The 22,722-nt window shown below is 44.4% G+C and overlaps 1 protein-coding gene, 1 long non-coding RNA gene and 1 pseudogene across 2 annotated transcripts; 1 reads left to right on the forward strand and 2 right to left on the reverse strand.

Annotated features, from left to right (window-relative positions):
• LOC135607795 (LRR receptor-like serine/threonine-protein kinase GSO1) lies at nucleotides 1-4,063 on the forward strand. Its single transcript, XM_065099884.1, has 2 exons — nucleotides 1-2,993; nucleotides 3,482-4,063. Exons 1-2 carry the CDS (start codon nucleotides 410-412, stop codon nucleotides 3,787-3,789), a joined length of 2,892 nt encoding a protein of 963 aa, XP_064955956.1. The 5' UTR covers nucleotides 1-409; the 3' UTR covers nucleotides 3,790-4,063.
• An 861-nt stretch (nucleotides 4,064-4,924) lies between these two features.
• LOC135607571 (dihydrolipoyllysine-residue acetyltransferase component 5 of pyruvate dehydrogenase complex, chloroplastic-like) lies at nucleotides 4,925-8,128 on the reverse strand (annotated as a pseudogene).
• A 13,558-nt stretch (nucleotides 8,129-21,686) lies between these two features.
• On the reverse strand, nucleotides 21,687-22,570 carry LOC135607796 (uncharacterized). Its single transcript, XR_010485265.1, has 2 exons — nucleotides 22,426-22,570; nucleotides 21,687-22,002 (listed from the first exon to the last, which is right to left on the reverse strand). It is a non-coding gene; the product is annotated as an uncharacterized LOC135607796 (long non-coding RNA).
• Between the last annotated feature and the right edge of the window lie 152 nt (nucleotides 22,571-22,722).

Consider the following 22,722-nt stretch of genomic DNA (forward strand, 5'->3'; position numbering starts at 1 on the left):
CACACACACATTTCCCAGTTCCCTGTGTTCTTTTCTCTGCATCTTCCCGATGGACTACAAATAAAGTTCCAGTCTTTAATCCTATCTCGATCTCTCTCTCTTTCCTTAAGACACCACTCCTTGGGAACTGTTGCCCAGCTAGAAGAGGGAGAGGAAGAGAGATCAAAGATCCTGCCTTTGTGTTATCTTCTTGATATTTGTTGCTCATCTTCTCGACTCTGTTGCATGTTTCTTCCTCATTTACACACAGGAGGTTGAAGAAAGACCCTTTCCGCTTTGTATGATCCATCCAACAGTCAATGTCCCTGCCTCAGTTTTCTGCATGAGGCTCGCACCTTTATAGTCTTATCTCCTTCCTCTTAAACCACCGACTTCAGGTGATCGTTCTATCACAGAAGAGCTGGTAGAAATGAAGACGTATAATGGCCCCTTCTTCCTTCCTCTTTTGTTCTTGTGCTTTTCCTCCTGGCTTTCTTTGCATAGCTCTGCAGACACTTCCACCTCCCAACTCAGCCAAACGCAAACACGAATCATGGGGAATCTCGCCCGGAGCCTCCACAGCTCCTTACCCAACGCTAAATGGAACACTAGTGACCCAAATCCTTGTCGTTGGATAAGAGTCAAGTGCTCTTCTTCAGGAAACTCCTCGGTGGTCAAAAGCCTAGACCTCTCCGGGGTCGGCTTATACACCGCCCCCAACTCCTCGTCGGCTGCCAGCTTCTTCGACCTACTCTGCCGCCTTGACTCTTTGGAGTCCCTCGACCTCTCTGCGAACTCTTTGACCGACATCCCCGGGTTCTTCTTCCCCAACTGCAGCTTCTTGCATGGGCTGAAGTCACTCAATCTCAGCTCCAATATGTTATATGGTGCTCTAACAAATTTCTCGCGTTTCAGATCTTTGGAGACGCTGGATATGTCTTTCAATAACCTCATTGGAACAGTCGATTCAAAGTTAGATGGCCTCGCCAGATTGAAAAGCTTAAATCTTTCTGTGAATCAATTCACCGGAGAGATGCCTGCTCTTGGGAAGAGCCAAGGATTGGAGGAACTGGTTCTGTCTGCGAATTCCTTCTATGGCCAAATCCCAAGTGACATCCGTGGTCATCAAAACCTGACCTTATTGGATCTACGCCAGAATGACCTCTCTGGGGTGACTCCAGACGGGATCGGGAATCTCTCTAAGTTGGAGACGCTGCTCCTTTCTTCTAATAGTTTGGGCGGGCAGATCCCCAGAAGCTTGTCCAACATCACGAGTCTCTCTCGATTTGCCGCCAATCAGAACTTCTTCATCGGCAGCATACCTTCCGGAATTACCAAGTATGTCAGGGTTTTGGACCTCAGCTACAATAACCTTAGCCGCGAGATACCAGCGGACCTTCTGTCATCTCCTAATCTGGTGTCCGTGGATCTGTCATACAACAAGATTCAAGGTCCTATTCCTAAAAATCTGTCTCAGAATCTCTACCGATTGCGGCTTGGTGGGAACTCACTCGATGGGACCATTCCAGAAACGATTGGGAAGCTCTCCAGTTTGACGTACTTGGAGCTGAATGACAATAATTTGGACTCGCAGATTAATCCACAGATCGGCGGCTGCAAGAATCTGACGCTCTTAAATCTTGCATCCAATCGTTTGCATGGCGAATTGCCGGAGGAGTTGGGTAGCCTTCAAAAGCTGGTTGTATTGAAGCTTCAAAAGAACAACCTCAGTGGCGGCATCCCTGATAAGCTCTTCGAATTGCAGGTCAACTTGAGCGTACTAGATCTAAGCCAAAACTCCCTCACTGGTGTGATCCCATCCGCAATTTCCAGATTAGAGAGTCTTTCGAACTTGATCTTAGAAGGTAATTATTTCGATGGTTCTATACCCGATACCATTGGTAACATGCCATCTCTGATGGAACTGAAGCTGGGAGGCAACAGGTTGAGTGGAACAGTTCCTACAATGCCTGCTAACCTGAGGATAGCTCTTAACCTCAGTCATAACTTACTCAGTGGATCCATACCACCCTCTCTCGTTGCTTTAACAGAATTGGAGGTTGTTGATCTCTCAGACAATGGTTTTACTGGTGAGATTCCAAGTTTTTTAGCAGGCATGAGAAGCTTGACACTGTTAAATCTGTCCAACAATAATCTTTCTGGAATTTGTCCTCCATTTGGAAATTATGTTACTGTCATCACCTCTGGGAACAGGTATCTCATATGCTCAACCGAAAGCCAAAACACATTGCTTGGGTCACGTAAGAAGAGGTCACTTGTTGTGATCATCGTCGTGGTTATCTCCATGGTCGCTTTCTTAATCTTGGTTGCAGTGGTTGTTCTGCTAATCTCTTCCAAGCGCTTTTATCGGGTGGAAGAGGAAACTCCACAACTTGCAGAAAGCAATCTTCAGATTGTTAATGGCTGCTTTGTGACTGCAAACAGTATACATAGATCGAGTATCGACTTCTCCAAAACAATGGAAGTCACCAGTAATCCAAGAAAATTCATACTGAAGACTCGATTCTCTACCTACTACAAGGCTGTCATGCCAAACGGGGTTAGCTACTCCGTAAAGAAACTGAATTGGACTGACAAGATTTTCCAAATGGGAAGCCATGATAGATTCCGCCAAGAACTGGAGGTGTTAGGAAAGCTGAGCAACTCAAATGTAATGGTTCCTTTGGCGTATGTGTTGACCGAAGACAGCGCTTACCTGTTCTATGAACATGTGCACAGGGGGACTGTGTTCGATTTCCTTCACAAGAACTTGGTGAATGTTTTGGATTGGCCCTCTCGTTACTGCATAATGCTAGGGGTAGCTCAAGGGTTGACATTTCTCCATGGGTGCACGCAGCCAGTTCTTCTGCTTGATCTATCGACAAAGACGATTCACATGAAGTCACCTAAGGAGCCTCAGATAGGGGACATCGAGCTCTGCAAAGTTATCGATCCTTCGAAGAGTACCGGGAGTCTCTCCACTGTTGCTGGCTCGGTTGGATATATTCCTCCAGGTGAGACAGCAAAGCTAATGTTCTTATCCTTTAGATTTCTTATGGTTAGACGAACTATTGCTGCGTGTTGTGCTTAGTATTTTCCTTTCTCAATATGAATGCTTTTTATATATCAAGTTGCAATCAGTCATGTTTTACTCTCCTCTGTACTAATTTGCATTCATTGAAGAGTTCCAACTAATCTACCTCTTTCGATGAGCTAATTCCTCTTTATTTATAACTTCCATGCATGATAAGATCAGAAGCACTCTGAGAAAAAGGTATCATAGACAATCATTTCTGCTTGTTTTACAGAAGAAAATTATACTGGGGCTGATCCATGGCACCTCATGTTTTGTAATATCTATAAATCAGAAACACAATGAATTATTTCTATATACTACAGGTTTTTATATATCTAGCCACTTCTTTTTAGATGACATGTTTTCTGAATTGAGGCTTAGGTATTCTGATTGTCTAATATCATGGATTCATCTTTTTGGTTTCAGAGTACGCATACACCATGACGGTGACAATGGCTGGGAATGTCTACAGTTTTGGGGTCATTGTACTGGAGCTGCTGACTGGGAAACCAGCAGTGAGCAATGGACTTGAGTTGGCCAAATGGGCACTAAGCCACTCAGCTAGGTCTAGTGAAAGAGAGCAGATCCTTGATCCTAAAATTGCGAAAACGTCGTTGGCTGTTCGAAGTCAGATGCTTTCGATTCTGAAGGTTGCCCTAGCATGCGTCAGCACGTCGCCGGAGGCAAGGCCGAAGATGCGAAATGCATTGAGGTTGCTGTTCAATGCAAAGTAGTTGTTGCTCGGCAAAGGCAGCTAAAGGTTTCTTGTTGTTGCTCAGAATTGGTCATGCACTAGTTGTGCTGGTGATAGCTGTGTTCTTTTGGTATTGAACTGCTGTTTTACCATTCAGTATTGTTAATATCCACCATTGTAAGATAGTATCTATCACACTAGTATCTCTATTTCCTTGAGAGTGTTGGTCCTTGTTTCAGCACTCAGAAAGCAGAGTGATGTAACAGGAGATCTTAGATTTATATATTGCCAGACATCTGTGGTTTATACTCGAATCCATTAGCAAACTTTGGTGGGCTTTATGAACTGCATCAGTGTGATCTACGGCAGACTGGAAGAGCAGAATAGGGGGCAATGGGAGGATGAGAAAGCCCAAGGAAATGAGATATAGTTGTCTGCCCTGCACACGAAGCAATGTGTTTCCATAGGTCTCATTGTGCCAAATCAATTGTTTCTGATTGATAAGATCCACCCCAGCCATGGAGAATTGATTCTACTGTTTTCATATGTTTCATTGTGCCAAATTGTTGTTTATGATGGTAAGATCCAAACTAGCCGTTAAGAATTTATTATACCGTTTTATCCTCTCAAAATTAATGAAGAAATTAGCTAAGTCTTCAGTCAACTGTTCAGTCAACATGAAACTAAATATGATCTTATCAGAGAGGTCCTAATTGAAAAGTCAACGCCTCCATCTCTAACTAATAGACTAAGAAGGATCTTATTAGAGCCCTCCTAATCAAAGAGTCAGGTCTCTTCTTATCCCCGCAGATCCGATCCCATCTGTGGGGATCAATGATACTGGAGGATAAGAAGCTATAATCTACACCTCACAGATTGATGCAAAGGCTGGTCAACCACTCAGGATTACTGCTAATCTGTAATTGTTATGACAAGGCAACATAGAACACTTTCCAAACAGATCAAAAAATGACACACTTGGAAGTCATTCTGAAGTAGAAACACAAATGTCACAACATACTGAAACCTGCTTGGCTCAACAAAACTTTATTGGAATACCAATGTCACTGACAATAAAAATGCGGATAAGGTTGAATGAAAAAAAATCAATTTCACATTAATCTGCGGATAATAATAAAATGGATCATGCAATGGCTTCTCTACTCACTAATTTTCTAGCAGCACTTCGAGGGTGAGATCTTTCCATAAATGATACAGTGATCTGCAGTATCCACCTGCAAGGATTTCACTTTTATGCTTTAGGATTAAGCCAAACTAAATAATTTCAAGATAGTTAAGAGGATCCATAACAGGGTTACTGTTTGTAAAGTAAGATTTACCTGCATCTGACTCTTTAAACTAATCCTACCATCCTCGGTAGCAACAACAGTTGGTTGAGATGCACTTAGGATCAATGCTTACAATTCCAGGAGGCAAAATTGCATCAAAAACACCAAACATCCCAAGGTTTAAAAGAGTAAATGTACCTGCAGACTGAAGAAAGAGTTGGCACACTAATACCATCAAAAGAGTAGTAAGAAAAAAAGGAGACACGAGTACAGCAGAAGCATTTGTATATGATGGATGCCAACCGAAAAAAGAAAAGAACAGCAGAAATGTAGGAAAATATATAATTATTTGAAAAATATGAATAAAATTAAAAATATGTATTCCTAAAAAAAATTGTAAAATGAAGGTGGTAAACACATAAATTAAAAAAAAAAAAAAATAGAAGCCCAATAAAACAGAAGAAATCAAGATCTTGAGAAGTCAGAAGTGCAAAAAGTACAACTGGATAATATACCAAAGGCTACATTATAATTTTATGTAATGTCACAAGTGCAATGATGTCACTCGCATACATGAGCTAGAAGAAAGCAAATGTTCCTAGTTGCTATTACCAATTAGCTATTTGGGATTGACTGAAGATTCATAAACATAAAGAAACAAAAAATTAATCATATCAACTGTAATGACTTGCAATTTTTTCCGGTGACATTTGATGGGCATCATACAAAAAAAATTCTGATTTAAACTAGTAGCCTGATAAGAAGCTTCTTTCTCCATCCTCCTTTTAGTTTCAATGATCTTTAACATTTTTGAACCGAACCAAAGAAGAATGCTTACTTTCCTCCAGTAAATGAACTTGTTAGGCTTTGTATATGTATCTTCATCCATTATATATCACAACTATCGCATTATATTTAATTTGACCCAAGAGAATTTTATCAATAAGTTACAAAGTTCAATTTACATTTTGGATTGTATATGAATTGATAAAATTCATTCTGCTTTACCGATACTGATCCACATTTATGTTGCCTTAAGCCCTTAACTGGGTAGGGTAATGTTCCATTCTATAAGATTGGCAAACCATGAAAGAGATTCTGAAAAATGTAAGGTCATACAGGAGTCCTTTCCCTTAATAAGAACATGGAACTTGGAGCTTTGATAAGATAAAATACACCATTATATATTTAAAACTACTTAGAGCATCCCATATGCTTACGAGAATAAAGTTACATCCTCAAGTTTCAGAATATGTTCCTCTATAATTAGAAGCCGGCTCTGACTTAATGATTATGCACATTCACCATTCACATGCTCCAAACTCCGACTTATTTTTTGCACATGATGAACCCAACTGATAACTGTGTGTTTAAGCAGAGAAACTTTTACAAATAGAAGCATGCATCTTGGAGATTTCAGTATAGTGGATAGCAGCATAGTGTGATGGGTTTCTATTAGGTATTAACATGACTTACAGATGTTTGGAGTGTTTATGAGTCAAATAGCTCCTTATGTTGAAAATATGGCCATCAGACATCAAAAGAAGATTTTTAATACTGCAACCATCAAATAGCTCTTTGACAGAATAATGTATTCCTTCTGATGTATGAACTCCCAATAGAAAAAAAAAAAAAATCAATCTATAACGGACCTTGTCCAGAAACACCCTAAATATGATTTTGAACTTGCAGACGGAGCTTTTAAAAAAAATTCATTTCCTTTTATTTCATTAGACAACATATAAGATGTTCACAAGTGGACTCAGAATATGGGATCTATCAACTGTGCAAAAGTGCACTAACTACTAGGATGTCTCAACAATGACAACTTGCAGATGGAGCTTTGAAGATGGAAATCCACATGATTAGGGATGGTACATATACATTGACATCTTCAATTGTCTTAAGGAAGTTTCTAAATTAAATAAATTATATTATATGTTATTGCAAAAGTGCTGAAACTCCAATTTAGAAATAACTTAACTGGACTAGTTATCTGTACAATAGGAGAAGAATCGAAGGTACCAGTGTTATACTCATGAGGTTGCAGCTGCTTCGGTCTTCCCTTGTCAACCAATTCCTTCCATTTCCTTGACAATGAGTAGATATCAACCTATACATCCAGCACTCAAACCTTAAATAAGAAGTCCAAAGACTCCAATCAAGATCACAGGAGAGTGGAAGTACCTTGTCTGCACCCTGAAGGACTGGTGTGATTAACCCTCCATCAATGGCCACAGCAACAGCAATGTTGATGCTGCTGTTGTAGGTAAAGCTTTTACCGTCTCTGCAGCAACAGTAGCCTTTGCTAGCAATGCAGTCATGGCGACACCCCTTTGACTTAGTCTACACCCATCAAACCCGAAGCAGCTCTGGGCAATTAATAACAGTTCGATCAAAAATCGCTCCTTTAGGAAATTGGAGATTGAGAAAATACCCACTTTCTTGTAAAGATCATCAAGGACATTCGTTGTGATCGTATAACCACCCGGAACGTCGGAACTGAGAGGCAATCGACCATGTTTTCGATAACAGCACCCTGCATTGTGGTGAATGGAACCACAGTGCCCAATTCGATGGCTGAAGAAGTAGGAGACTTCGCCAATCGAGATTCCACTGTGACCTTCGGTGGAGCGATCCGCATGGCTGCAGCACTTGCAGCGGCAATTTCCACATCCTTGACCACGATTCTCCCCATTGGTCCGGTTCCAGACAACCCAGTCAGGTCCAACTTTAGATCCTTAGCAAGCTTCTTAGCGTATCCGCTGCCCACCGTCCGACGCCGAGTGAGTCGAAGAAGAAGCGACCGCCGGAGAGGGTTTCGGAGACGCTACGGTTCGCAGGGGAGGAGAGGCAGGTGCTTGAGCGGGAGGAGGAGAAGCGGAAACGCCAGTGGCGGAGGAGGAGGAGGCTTGGGATTTAGCGAGGGGGATCTCGTCCTGCGAGGAGGGCGTTGGCGGAGGCGACGGGGGCCACGGCACCCTCTTCGACCATAATTGCAGCGAGGTAGCCGTCGTAGAAGGTCTCGACGTCCATGTCGGCCTCGTCGGACTCCACGACGACGACGCTCTCGCCCTTGGGGACGGGTGATTACATATTAGCCCTGTCACACTTTAGCATACGGTCGTAGGATTAAAAGGTTACATTATAATTTTTATAATTATAAAAAAAAATATATTTAATTTTATCGACGAAAGGGAAAAGATGATACGTACAAAAATAACAAAAAAACGATAGATAAAATAATTATTTAAATATTTTTATTATATTTTTTTTTATGATGGAGGACGATATCGTCGCTACAGGTTATACGGGACTATGGTCGATAAGAACAATGTAATGGTCAACGAGAATATTAGGAACTTCTACAATTTCTTACAGGATGAGGACAATGCAGATGTCAATGCTTAGCATATGCGTCAGTGCCACTCGACAACTATGTCAACGCCGACGTAAATATAAATGCAAAGCGTCGCTCAGCATCTACCTCAGACACAGATGCAAATATAAAGCACCACTCAACAACTGCATCGTCACCAACATAGATGCAAAGCAGTCACTTTACATTTGTGTCAGCGCCGATAATGTTCTGCATCACTCGTTCTTTTTTTCTCCCTTACGTACTGTCACGGACTTAGCTGGTTTTGCCTAAGTCGTGCGGCACCCTTGCGTATCCGTCCGCAAAGGTCAGCCTCCCCGAAGCCTCCCATGGTCCCTTAGGTCCAACAAAAGAGAGAACAAGACAGAGAAAAGGCCTCACTCGGGATCCACAAGCAATCATCTCCGAAAAACACTTTATAGACAATGCAAATTACAAACAGACTTTACAAGCTCTGAACAGTTGCACAACAAAGGGTAAAATGGTCCATTATAGATCGAAAATCTCTCGCACGTGTCCACATGACACAACCTTTATTTACAAGCCTAAAGAGGCCACCAACCCAACTAAAATGGGGCTATTAAGCCTTTAGCCGCCCCTCTACATGGTGTACAAGGCATGAACATGCCGAAAGACACAGACATACATAAGCATTACATCAAACATCCTGTTTCGAAGTTTGTCCATGACATTCTCCCCCACTTATCCCTTCGACGTCCTCGTTGAAGCCTTTGTCGACACTGCAACTCCTCGCCTTTGCTGAGTCTTCAATCTTCTGCTCCAGCTACAATGCGCCTCTTGACTCCCAACTGCTCTCCGCTGCTGTTTTTGAGTAGTCGAATCTTTGATCCGCCATGCTGTTTCAACTCACCAATGACTCTGACTCTGGTGTGGGGTTGGCTGAGTTGTGTTGATCCTTGTTGATTCCTGCAGATCCCCCAGATGAAGGAAAAGACCATCCTTACTACGCCAGTCTCTCAAAATGCCTTATGCTGCTTGAACTGGGTGGATGCTTGTTGGAGCTTGAACGAGCATCATCTCGCAAACTTCTGAAGTTTTGGGTCCTTCCTCCATAAAATTTGCTCATTGACTCTTCTTTCACTTAGTTGTCACATCCAAGTAGGTTCGCATCACTTCCGCTTTCGATTGGCATTTCGTTGGGAAATGAAGCGGACAATCTACTCTCAGTAGCACTGATCACCATTGGTGAGGATTTGACAACTATTGTCTTCCATTATCTTTGAAGGGTCTTTGAACTTTTGCAGAGCTCCTCTGCTGGATAGATAAGAGAATTAGGGTACTCGGTTTCGCCCATTCTCTTAAGAGTTGAGAAGGCAAAGGTTACTTGACTTTGCCCACCTCCTCGAGGTTGTACTCCATGCATCGAGCTGGTTACTGGCCTTCGCCTGCTCTTTGCTCACACTTCTGAAGCACTTGAAGTGTTTGCACTCCTTGCGTTGAGTTAGCTACTATGATTCACCTTCTCAATGCCATTGAACTTCTGGAATGCAGGAAGTTTTCACCCCAACTTGGAGTAGTTCTCTCATAGGTTTGGTCGCTTCTGGGATTGTACCGTCTTCTCCATCAACCCTACCGCCTACTCCCCTGAGTAGCGAAGGTACAGCACTGCATACTGCCTGCTTCGTTCCTTGGTTATGCACTCTTGCATGACCCGAAGTCCTTCACTTTTGGCTATCTTGATGAGAAGCACATTGACACTGGTCTTACGAAGTTCTTCGGCCTCTGCCCTTCAGCCTTGTCTCGGTACTTAGAGATTGCCTCTGCGTTCTCCACCTCCTCGGCCCCCTTCACGACCAAGCGCTCTCCCTCAATGAGAGTAAGGGATCAATGACTTTCACGGAAGTCCCGCCTCTGCGATACCATGGCGCTGCCATGCCCATGGCCTTACTATCCGTTGCCTCGCATCTGCATCCCTTTTCTTCACGATCAGTAGAAATGTCTCTGTGGCACTCCTCTGAGTCCACCTCCATTCCTCCGCTCCTCGTTTTGCATTGAGTTGATGGTGGCCCTCTCGCCCACCATTCCACGGGTCAGCCCTCCCTTGAGTCTGATCTCCGTATCGACTCCAAGTGTGCCTTCATTTGTGTTGCCTTGGGTCACTCCCCCACTTGATCTCGCAATGCATCCACCAATGCATTCTCTCAAGCGAGATCATGCGACGACTCCTCGCCGCTTGCTCAGTCCATTGAGCTTCGTGGAGTTGTTGTTTGTTGAGGTACTCCTCCTCAACTTGTGAGATCTGTCCCACATGATTCTCCCTCTGGAGAGCCGGGACTTATCCCTCCTGGATAACTGTCCCGTTGGAGTAACATCTCTCTTCGTTTCGGAGACCACCATCCCCTTGGACTACTCCGATCTGCTGAACAAACTGTGCATTGTTCTGCCTCCTGCAAACACACTTGCTAGATTGCGACTCCACGTCAATACAGCCCCCGCTGCGCCCCTCAAGGCCTAGCAACATGCTGAACTAGTTGCACCCTTCAGCCTCCTACGGACATATCCTTCACATGCCGAAGAGAAAGTTTCAATGCTCCATGGCGCCGAGTTTCGGCCGCCTTGGGATGGCCACGAACATTCCGTTGTTCGCATACAAGCCCATGTATGAGTACCAAATTCTTCGAGCTAGCAATTCCCCTCACCTCTGTGAGCTTTGCATAACTCATTTGGTCATTGAGGAACTCATTCCACCTTGGATGGTCTCATCCTATACCAAGCGCCTCGCTTGCCTTGAGCACCATCAAGTATAGTTGTCAACGTTGAGCCATAGCTCAAACTCAGCCATCCCAACCTTTGTGCGCTTCACATTCTTCCAAGCTTGTCTGTTCTCGTGGTGCCTCTTGCGCGAAGGGTTGGCCATTCCTCTGAATGCCAATCTCATATGCCCGCTCCTCTGAGCGACTCCTTTTCCCTACATCTCCATGCCCGTTTTCCCCCAAACGGTCACGCATGTGCTGACTGCCCTCAGCGCAGCCCCGCTAGGTCCTCCACGTTTGCATGCTAAGTGTTTCTATGAGTGCTTGTCCGGCTCTGATACCATAATGTCATGGACTTAGCTGGTTTTGCCTAAGTCGTGCGGCACCCTTGCGTGTCCGTCCGCAAAGGTCATGCTAGTCATAGGTGCCCAGCAAGCCAATCACGTGAGTGATGGCACGTGTGACTTGATACAGAATCTTTTTGCTTATTATATTTTGGCGTATATCACTTTATAACTATTGCATAAATGCATATATATATTGTGATGTCCTTGGATTTGTGCAATGGGAATCGGATCGTGATGAGATCACGATAATGAGATCGATTCACCTTTAAACACATATCCTAAATAATCCCGGTTATAGGTTACTCGAGAGGGACATCGTGATAACCGGATAGACTGGTGTGCTGTATACCCGTCCATATGATTGATGCAGCTGGTCTCATAGCTGCTCGTGTAGGGACACTAGGGATACAGTACAGGTGCTCATTGGAGAATGAGTTCACTGATTGATCCGCTTACGGAATGCTGGATGGTTGATGATGCCTTATTGTCAGACAGCGATTCCGTAGTCCTAGTGGTGTATCTGGTCCTTAGACTTGAGACACCAAGGATGTCCTGTATGAGTGCTCCACTCTTTGATACCAGACTTATAGGTTTGGCTGTCCCAGATCTAGTACAGCTGGTCATTGGGAGTGGTAGTCGACCTTACGAGGGCTATTGAGTGTCGACAGAGGATCATCCACTCTCGGCGTCATGAGAGGAATATCCCATGTGTTCTTGCTCAGACAAATCCCTAGCCAGGGTCATTCGGGTTGAGAGAGAAAGAATTCTCCGGGAGAATCCGATTAGAGCGAGACTTGAGTAGAAACCGTATGGGTCTGACAGCACCATGCTCGATATACGGTCTTTGGGATATTAGATGGATGAGGGACTATAGGTACATGGTAACTGAGGACAGACAGGTCCAATGGATTGGATTCCCCTGTATCGTCTGGGGACTACGGCGTAGTGGCCTAGTACGTCCGTAGTCGATGAGTCGAGTGAATTATTACAGAGATAATAATTCACTGAGTTAGAAAGAGTTCTGACAGGTATGACTCACGGCCAGCTCGATATTGGGCCTAGAGGGTCACACACATATGGTAGGCATTGCGATGAGTAGAGATTCGGATATGAGATATCCGACGGAGCCCTTGTCTTATTGGATGCAGATCCAATACCCACTAGGGAAGGACCCATTAGGGTTTGACACGGGATCTCTATAAATAGGAGGGATTCACAGCCTTATAGGCTAGAGTCTTTGCTTGTCTTTCCTATTCTCCTCTCCCTCTCCACCTCAGAGTAGGCCTGGGGTTTTGAGGAGCGTCGTCGCAACCCTACTGTGTGGATCACCGCTAGAGAGGAGGACGCTTGACCTCCTTCACCCTCTCCTAAGGATCTGCAAGGAAACAGGGATATACGATCTCCCTAGGTAACACAATCTCTATACGCAGTTTTGTGTTTTGCGGATTTTGCGCACCAATCTTCGCACGACGACGAACATCTTTTTGGGAATCGGGGATTTTTATTTTCTTATTCTTCCGCTGCGCATATGATGTCGCCCCCTAATGATTTCCCAATAGTGGTATCAGAGCCAGGTTGTTCGTGCGAATGATTGGTTTTGAACTACGTGTGTTGTGTTTAGGAAGAATTTTGACGTCAAATTCGTTGACGCAAAAGCAAGGAAGGGCAGCAACAGTTGCTGCCCTCGATCTGCATGCCTGCAGCCACCTGCAGCGGCAGCCGCAGCCGCAGCTAGGCAGCACAGCGCCGGCGCTGTGCCTACAGCAGCCGGCCGGCGGTCTGCTTGCAGCAGGCTTGCTGCCGGCGGGGCTGGCAACCCACGGGCAGAGGCGCCGCAGGGCAGCGACGCTTGCCGCCGAAAGGAAGCGGCGCCTGCCGCCGCAGGGCAGCGACGCGCGACGCCTGTCGCCGCTGCTCCCGCGGGCGAAACCCCCCCCACAAGGGCGGCCGCCCGGCGGGACAGCACCGCTTGCGGAGGCAGCGACGCCCGAAGGGGGAGCCCACCTGTAGCGACGCCTGCCGCCGCTACTCCTGCGGGCGAAACCCCCCCCCACAGGGGCGACCGCCTGGCGGGACAGCACCGCCTGCGGAGGCAGCGGCGCCCGAAGGGGGCGCCCACCCACAGCGGCGTCGCCGCCAGCGGGCGTGCCGCCTGCAGGCGACGGCAGTGCCCTCGCCCCGCCGCACAGGCGCCGCCGGCAGGGTGGCGGCGGCGGCAGCAGTAGAGGGAATTAGGGTTTTGGGCAAAAAGACAGTTTTGCCCCTGTGAATTTGAGAAATTCCAGTTTCTGTCTTTTGTCCAAATTACGAAAATACCCTTAGGAATTGAGAATTTTCCTACATGTCCCTGATTTCAAAAAATATTAATTAATTAAAAGGTTTAGTTGATTATTATTTTTATTATTATCTAGTAGTCCTACATTATGATGATTATTTATACATGTGATGTATGATGTGTGGACGGATGATCATGGACCGTGTGATGTGTGTACTTGTGATTATTATTATTGAGGTCTGCGAACCTCCATTATATTTCTCGTTTATTGTCGGGCCTGCGTGCCTATGATTAAGTTGTAATCACATGAGGAGGCGTAGCGGGAGCGTGGATGCGATAACGGGACCCACGAGACGGACGATCGTGATGCATGGAGATGCATCAAGATGTCGACGGAACCGACAAGGACGAGATGGACGATCACAGGGCATGGAGATGCACCGTTGCACACATAGATCTTGATGTGAGTGATTAGGCCTACTGGCTCGGGCCTAATCATATTAGGTTGTGGTCCATGATCATCTGATGTGATTGCTTATACACATACTAGATATGTATATATATTTGCATGCGATGTAGATATATATTAAATATGTATATGTGTGACATGTCATATTAGGAGACCAAATTATAGAAACATCTCTCGATAATATTAAGTCGGTAAACGTGAGGCAATTAGATTGACCCACGTGGCCTTCCATCGTTATGAGTAGGAACCGATTCCCGGTGTAGGTTGAGTTGGTCGAGTCCCTCGAGACTCACCTATATCGCGATTCGCTATCTTGCTTATGACATAGAGATGTCACCGGTGACCTGAGGGCATGGTATGCTTGGTCGAGTCCCTCGAGGGTATATCATCAAATCAGACTCATCTTGTAACGAAGGTGTTGACTTAACCGAGCATCATAGTTGGTCGAGTCCCTCGAGGCCATGGTGATTCGGAGGCCGAACAGGACGGGAATCACAAGGAGTTGTGATCGGCAAGAGTTGCCTACCTTTTAGGCTTAGTGTGATTGGTCGAGTCCCTCGAGGTTACACTAAGACGCTGATTGGATCCTGATCCCCACTAGAAGTCTGCCGGAGACTTCTGTTTCACGTGCTGAGGGTGTCGCGTGACTCGTTAGTAAAATAGTGGGAGCATATTAAGATAGAAGTCCATATCTTGATAGTTTATTTCTTGCAAAATCTGCATGTTATTCATTTCTGCTACATCTTTATTTTCAGAAAATGTCGCTTTCAAACCCCTTACGTGGCATACTTGATGTCAACCGCCTCACTGGTCCAAATTATACGGATTGGCTCCGTAACTTGAGAATTGTTCTCACAGCGGAGAAAATCGTGTACGTCCTTGATACAGTGATGCCTACGCCCGAAGAAGGGGCAAGCGAGGTTGAGATCGCTCGCTACGTGAAGTACATTGATGACTCCACTCTTGCTCAGTGCTATATGTTGGGCTCTATGACTCCAGAGTTACAGAGACAACATGAAAAGATGGATGCCAGATCTATTCTCCTACATGTCCGCAAATTGTTTGAGGAACAGGGAAGGACTCAACGATATGAGATATCCAAGAGCCTTTTCCGCACTAGGATGACTGAGGGGACACCGGTTCAGAACCATGTCCTAAAGATGATTGAGTGGATAGAGAAACTCACAGGTCTAGGAATGGTCCTAGAGGATAATTTGTGTGTGGACATTGTGCTTCAGTCCCTACCAGATTCCTTTTCACAGTTCATAATGAATTTTAATATGAACAAGCTTGAGGTAACTCTCCCAAAGCTCCTCAATATGTTGAGGGAGGCAGAGAGTACTATTAAGAAAGAGAAGCCAGTTCTCTATACTGGTGAGACCAGAAAGAAAAGGAAAGCATAAAGGTCCCTTAAGAAGGGAAAGGGCAAGGGCAAACAAGGTAAAGCAAAGGTTGCTAAGAAAGACCCAGCAAAGGACAAAGGCCAGTGCTTCCACTGTGGTAAAGATGGGCACTGGAAGAGGAATTGCAAAGAGTACCTTGCAGAAAGGGCGAAACAAGAAGCTTGGTGAATCTTCAAGTACATTCATGATCAATCTCCAATTGTTAGATTTTTGTGATAGTGCATTGGTATTGGATACCAATATTGCTTATCACATCTACAATTTATTGTAAATTCTAGCAAAGCTAAGGGGAGATTGACGAGAGGAATATTGCATAAAGGTTTGTTTATGCAAGACACTTCTCCACATATCATGAATGTAAGTGTCTAAGAGGAAACGAGATGAGGTGAATAGTGCATACCTATGGCATTGTAGGCTAGGTCACATCCATGAAAGAAGGATTCAAAAGTTGATACATGATGGATATCTAGATCCATTCGACTACGTGTTATATGCAACTTGTGAACCTTGCATTTGTGGAAAATTGACCAACTCTCCATTTAGTGGAACTGGAGAGAGAGCCATTGAGTTGTTGGAACTCATATATAGTGATGTATGTGGACCCATGTCAACTCATGCCATTGGAGGTTACTCATACTTCATTACATTTACTGATGATTTCTCAAGGTATGGATATATGTACTTAATGAAGTACAAGTCCGAGGCTTTTGAGAAATTCAGAGAGTATAGGAATGAGGTGGAGAACCAAACTGGAAAGAGTATCAAAACTCTTCGATCAGATCGAGGAGGTGAATACTTAAGTACAGAGTTTACTCAGTTCCTCAAGGACCATGGGATATTATCCCAATGGACACCTCCTTATACACCTCAGCTCAATGGTGTCTCTGAAAGGAGAAATCATACATTATTAGATATGGTACGGTCCATGATGAGTTTCGCTGACCTACCCATCTCATTCTGGGGATATGCCCTAGAAACCGCAGCTTACCTTCTGAACAGAGTTTCAACTAAGTCGGTAGTGTCTACACCATATGAGATATGGAAAGGGAAGAAGCCTGATCTTAAGGTTGTTAAGATTTGGGGCTGCCCTGCCCATGTTAGAAGACACAACCCCGATAAGTTAGAATCAAGGACAAAGCAATGCAAATTTGTGGGATACCCCAAGGAAACTTGTGGGTATTACTTCTATCATCCCGAGGACAAAAAGGTCTTTGTAGCTAAGAGAGCAGTGTTCCTTAAGAAGGAACACATTCTTGGCGGAGACAGTGGGAGAATGATAGAGTTGAGTGAAGTTAGAGAACTAAGCTCAAGCACCACTCTACAGCCCGAGTCTGTTCAGGTACCTAATACACAAGTTTCAACTTTACGCAGGTCTAATAGAGTATCTCATCCTCCTGAGAGATATGTGGGACATATTAGTGGAGAGGATGCTGAGGATATTGATCCTCAGACCTACGAGGAGGCTATTATGAGTATAGACTCCGGGAAGTGGCAAGAAGCCATGAATTCTGAGATGGATTCTATGTACTCAAATAAGGTTTGGAACCTAGTTGATGCGCCCGAAGGTATTGTACCCATCGGTTGCAAGTGGATCTTTAAGAAAAAAGATCGGAGTAGATGGAAAGGTAGAGACCTATAAAGCAAGGCTAGTGGCTAAAGGGTATCGTCAAGGCAAGGTGTTGACTACGACGAAACCTTCTCACCCGTAGCAATGCTAAAATCCATCAGAATTCTATTGGCTATTGCAGCACACTATGATTATGAGATCTGGCAGATGGATGTGAAAACCGCATTCCTCAATGGGAACCTCGAGGAGGAGGTGTATATGATGCAACCTGAGGGATTCGTGTCCAAGAACTGCCCAGATAAGGTGTGTAGGTTGCTTAGATCCATTTATGGACTAAAGCAAGCTTCCCGAAGTTGGAACATAAGATTTGATGAGTCAATTAGATCTTATGACTTCGTTAAGAACGAAGATGAGCCTTGTGTGTACAGGAAGGTAAGTGGGGGCGCTATCACCTTTTTAGTGTTATATGTAGATGACATCCTCATCATTGGGAATGACGTAGGAATGCTATCCACAGTAAAGACTTGGTTATCTAGACACTTCTCCATAAAGGACTTAGGGGAAGCATCCTATATCTTGGGGATTAGAATCTATAGAGATAGATCCAAGAGGATGCTTGGCTTGTCCCAGTCCAGGTACATAGAAACCATTGTCAAAAGGTTTGACATGGAAAACTACCAGAAGAAAGGGCAAACATGAATATGATACCTTATGCCTCAGCAATAGGGTCTATCGTGTATGTCATGCTATGTACTAGGCCTGATATAACGTATGCTCTGAGTGTCACGAGCAGGTATCAGGCGGATCCAGGCTTGGAGCATTGGAAAGCAGTAAAGTGTATCCTTATGTACTTGAGAAGGACTAAGGATCTTTTGCTAGTATATGGAGGTAATAGCCTTAAGGTTGAAGGCTTCACTGACTCAAGTTTTCAGTCTGATGTCGATGATAGCAAGTCGAATTCAGGGTATGTGTACACCTTGAATGGAGGAGCAGTGTGCTGGAAGAGTTCCAAACAAGATACCACTGCTGACTCGACCACAAAGGCGGAGTACATTGCTGTATCGGATGCAGCAAAGGAGGGAGTCTGGGTGAAGAAGTTCATCACAGATTTGGGAGTCGATACAGATAGCGACAAGTCGACTTCCTTATATTGCGACAACTATGGGGTGATTACTCAAATAAGGGATCTCGGGTCTCATCAGAAGTGTTCTGAGGAGGTTCCAGCTTATAAGAGAGATCGTAACCCGAGGAGATGTAGCAGTGGAAAGAGTTCCATCCGAAGATAACATTGCAGATCCACTGGGAAAAGCCGTTGTCTCAGATTGTCTTTGAGCGTCACAGGAGTCTGATGGGGATCAGACACATAAGTGATTGGCTTTAGGTCAAGTGGGAGATTGCTAGTCATAGGTGCCCAGCAAGCCAATCACGTGAGTGATGGCACGTGTGACTTGATACAGAATCTTTTTGCTTATTATATTTTGGCGTATATCACTTTATAACTATTGCATAAATGCATATATATATTGTGATGTCCTTGGATTTGTGCAATGGGAATCGGATCGTGATGAGATCACGATAATGAGATCGATTCACCTTTAAACACATATCCTAAATAATCCCGGTCATAGGTTACTCGAGAGGGACATCGTGATAACCGGATAGACTAGTGTGCTGTATACCCGTCCATATGATGGATGCAGTTGGTCTCATAGTTGCTCGTGTAGGGACACTAGGGATACAGTACAGGTGCTCATTGGAGAATGAGTTCACTAATTGATCCGCTTACGGAATGCTGGATGGTTGATGATGCCTTATTGTCAGACAGCGATTCCGTAGTCCTAGTGGTGTATCTGGTCCTTAGACTTGAGACACCAAGGATGTCCTATATGAGTGCTCCACTCTTTGATACCAGACTTATAGGTTTGGCTGTCCCAGATCTAGTACAGCTGGTCATTGGGAGTGGTAGTCGACCTTACGAGGGCTATTGAGTGTCGACAGAGGATCATCCACTCTCGGCGTCATGAGAGGAATATCACATGTGTTCTTGCTCAAACAAATCCCTGGCTAGGGTCATTCGGGTTGAGAGAGAAAGAGTTCTCCGGGAGAATCCGATTAGAGCGAGACTTGAGTAGAAACCGTATGGGTCTGACAGCACCATGCTCGATATACGGTCTTTGGGATATTAGATGGATAAGGGACTATAGGTACATGGTAACTGAGGACAAACAGGTCCAATGGATTGGATTCCCCTGTATCGTCTGGGGACTACGGCGTAGTGGCCTAGTACGTCCGTAATCGATGAGTCGAGTGAATTATTACAGAGATAATAATTCACTGAGTTAGAAGGAGTTCTGACAGGTATGACTCACGGCCAGCTCGATATTGGGCCTAGAGGGTCACACACATATGGTAGGCATTGCGATGAGTAGAGGTTCGGATATGAGATATCCGACGGAGCCCTTGTCTTATTGGATGCAGATCCAATACCCACTAGGGAAGGACCCATTAGGGTTTGACACGGGATCTCTATAAATAGGAGGGATTCACAGCCTCATAGGCTAGAGTCTTTGCTTGCCTTTCCTATTCTCCTCTCCCTCTCCACCTCAGAGTAGGCCTGGAGTTTTGAGGAGCGTCGTCGCAACCCTGGTGTGTGGATCACCGCTAGAGAGGAGGACGCTTGACCTCCTTCACCCTCTCCTAAGGATCTGCAAGGAAACAGGGATATACGATCTCCCTAGGTAACACAATCTCTATACGCAGTTTTGTGTTTTACGGATTTTGCGCACCAATCTTCGCACGACGACGAACATCTTTTTGGGAATCGGGGATTTTTGTTTTCTTGTTCTTCCGCTGCGCATATGATGTCGCCCCCTAATGATTTCCCAACAGGTCAGCCTCCCCGAAGCCTCCCATGGTCCCTTAGGTCCCACAAAAGAGAGAACAGGACAGAGAAAAGGCCTCACTCGGGATCCACAAGCAATCATCTCCGAAAAACACTTTATAGACAATGCAAATTACAAACAGACTTTACAAGCTCTGAACAGTTGCACAACAAAGTGTAAAATGGTCCATTACATACCGAAAATCTCTCGCACGTGTTCACATGACACAACCTTTATTTACAAGCCTAAAGAGGCCACCAACCCAACTAAAATGGGACTATTAAGCCTTTGGCCGTCCCTCTACATGCTGTACAAGGCATGAACATGCCGAAAAACACGGACATACATAAGCATTACATCAAACATCCTATTTCGAAGTTTGTCCGTGACAGTACGCCAAGTGACGAAAGGGGGAAAAAGGATGAGGGAAGGATGAGCATTGCCCTTACCTACATTGTTGTTGGGGCCAATGTAGGCGTTGAGCAACAACACTCTGCATCTGTATATGTCTCGGTGTCGATGCAGATACCGAACGACCCTTTTTCTTTGCATATGCAGAGTAGTGCCGATGCAAATACAGAGCGAATGTCAAACATTCTTCCTCGCATATGCAGAATAGTGCAGATGCAAATACAGAGCGATGTCGCTTTGCATTTACGTCGACACCAATGTAGATATTGAGCAACACTATGCATCTACGTTGGCCCTGATGTAGATACAAAGGGGAAGAAGGATGAGCAATGCTCGACAACTCTACATCATTTTGTATCGCTCATCCTTCTTTCACCTTTGCGCATGCTGAGCAACAAAAAGAGGAAGAAAGATGAGGGATCAGGGAAGGAGTGAAAAAAGGATGAGCTGCATCCTTCCCCACATTGTTGTTGACACCGACACAATTGTTGAGTGATGTCGACGTAGATGTAGAGCATTGGCATCTACGTCGTCCTTTTTCTCATCTCTCTTTATTTCTCACCGACCACAACTACTCGTGACCCCTTATGGTATCATCATTTATCACCACTTAAAACATAACTAGAATATTAAAATTACTTGTTTGTCATCATTTTCATATCATTTTTGTAAGTGTTATTACATGTTATATTTTTTTTATCGTTAAAAGAGATTCAAATATAAATTTTTTAACTCTAATGATTGAAATGTTAAAAAACTCTAATTATATGAGATAATATATAATTAGCCGACACCGGCGTCGAACGGAGAGGAGGGGCAGCAGGGGAACGAGGGCTAAGAGAGGGGTGGGAGGAAGGATGAGGTGAGCCGCCATGGATGACGGTTGACAGTCTGTTGGCAGCAGGGAGAGGAGATTGGCGAAACGAGTTAGAATGTGGTTTATCGGAGTCGCAGCGGTTGGCTCGACGGACGAAAAAATAAAATATATTATTATAATTCATCTTATTCTTCAACTTACTGACTATGCGAACGAAAAAATAAAATCGATAATATTAAAACAGTAAGTAATATAATAATGTTTTATTTTTTAAAAAAATCAATAGTAAAAAAAAGACTGATCTGTGAATGCTAAGCTGTAATCTGTAACCTGTAATGTTATCGCACGATGCAAACAGCTTCTGAAGTCAAAGCACAGAGCATATTATTACACAAAGCCAACAATATCCATTGATTCAACGAAGATAACTGCATCGTCCATTGCCAATTCCTCGACAAGAACTCATCAACCTCCATTACCAAGCTACAGAAGCAATAATATACTGGCGTGAAAGGATCATTTTAGTACACAAAAACACGGACTGATTCCGAGGAGCCGTTTACTGATACCCCCCATTATTACTAGGACTCCATTTAGTCCAACTACATATTAAAAGGGCGGTCCAGGTGGTCCGGGATGTCGGCCAAATAGCGGGCCACAGCAGTCTCGAAGCAACCAGCAGCAGCAGAGGAAGTAAAAACTGCAAGTCAAGAAACGAACACTCTTTCAAGTCCTTAAACAGGAAATCTGGCAAAAGCAGTAGTTTCATCTACATAAAAGAAACAGTGTGACACATTTCTAGAAAGACAACTAAACCATACCAAAAAATGTTGCTGACCTAAAGCATTAAGCAATCAGGTCACTGATAATCCAAAAGTTATAATTGCAAGAAAGGACTGGAGTTTTTTTTTTTTTTGGCAAGGATACAAACTAGAAAAAAGACAAACAAAAGATGCAAGTTAGCAAATAGAACAGCTTTGTTCTACTGAGATACTGCTTAAATAAACCAATGCTGCACAATGTCGGAGTGAAGTCAACATGAAACATGATACGGAACAAGATCTAAGAAAATGTTGTATGGAGAATAAAATGTTAAACAGCAAGATAATAAAAAATAACTAACCATGAAGAGAGTAAATCGCAGCAAGGGCCGCAAGGCCCAGGGCCCCCAGGTCCAGGACCCCAACCTGGGCCTGGGCCTGGGCCTGGGCCAGGAGGTCCACCAGGTCCCATGTGATCAATCCTTCTTACAAACTACGACCATATGGTAAGAATGCAAACCTACGGGACAATGACAAACTCATGGCTTTATTTCAAGATGGACTGGGTTTATAAAGCCATCGAGCAGGGAGTAGACCTCACCTAACATTTGCAAATAAAACCTACCAGTCACTTGTAAACTGCTGGTCTTCAACCACTC

This window comes from Musa acuminata, chromosome BXJ2-3 (genome assembly GCF_036884655.1).
Source record: "Musa acuminata AAA Group cultivar baxijiao chromosome BXJ2-3, Cavendish_Baxijiao_AAA, whole genome shotgun sequence".
NCBI lineage: Eukaryota > Viridiplantae > Streptophyta > Magnoliopsida > Zingiberales > Musaceae > Musa > Musa acuminata.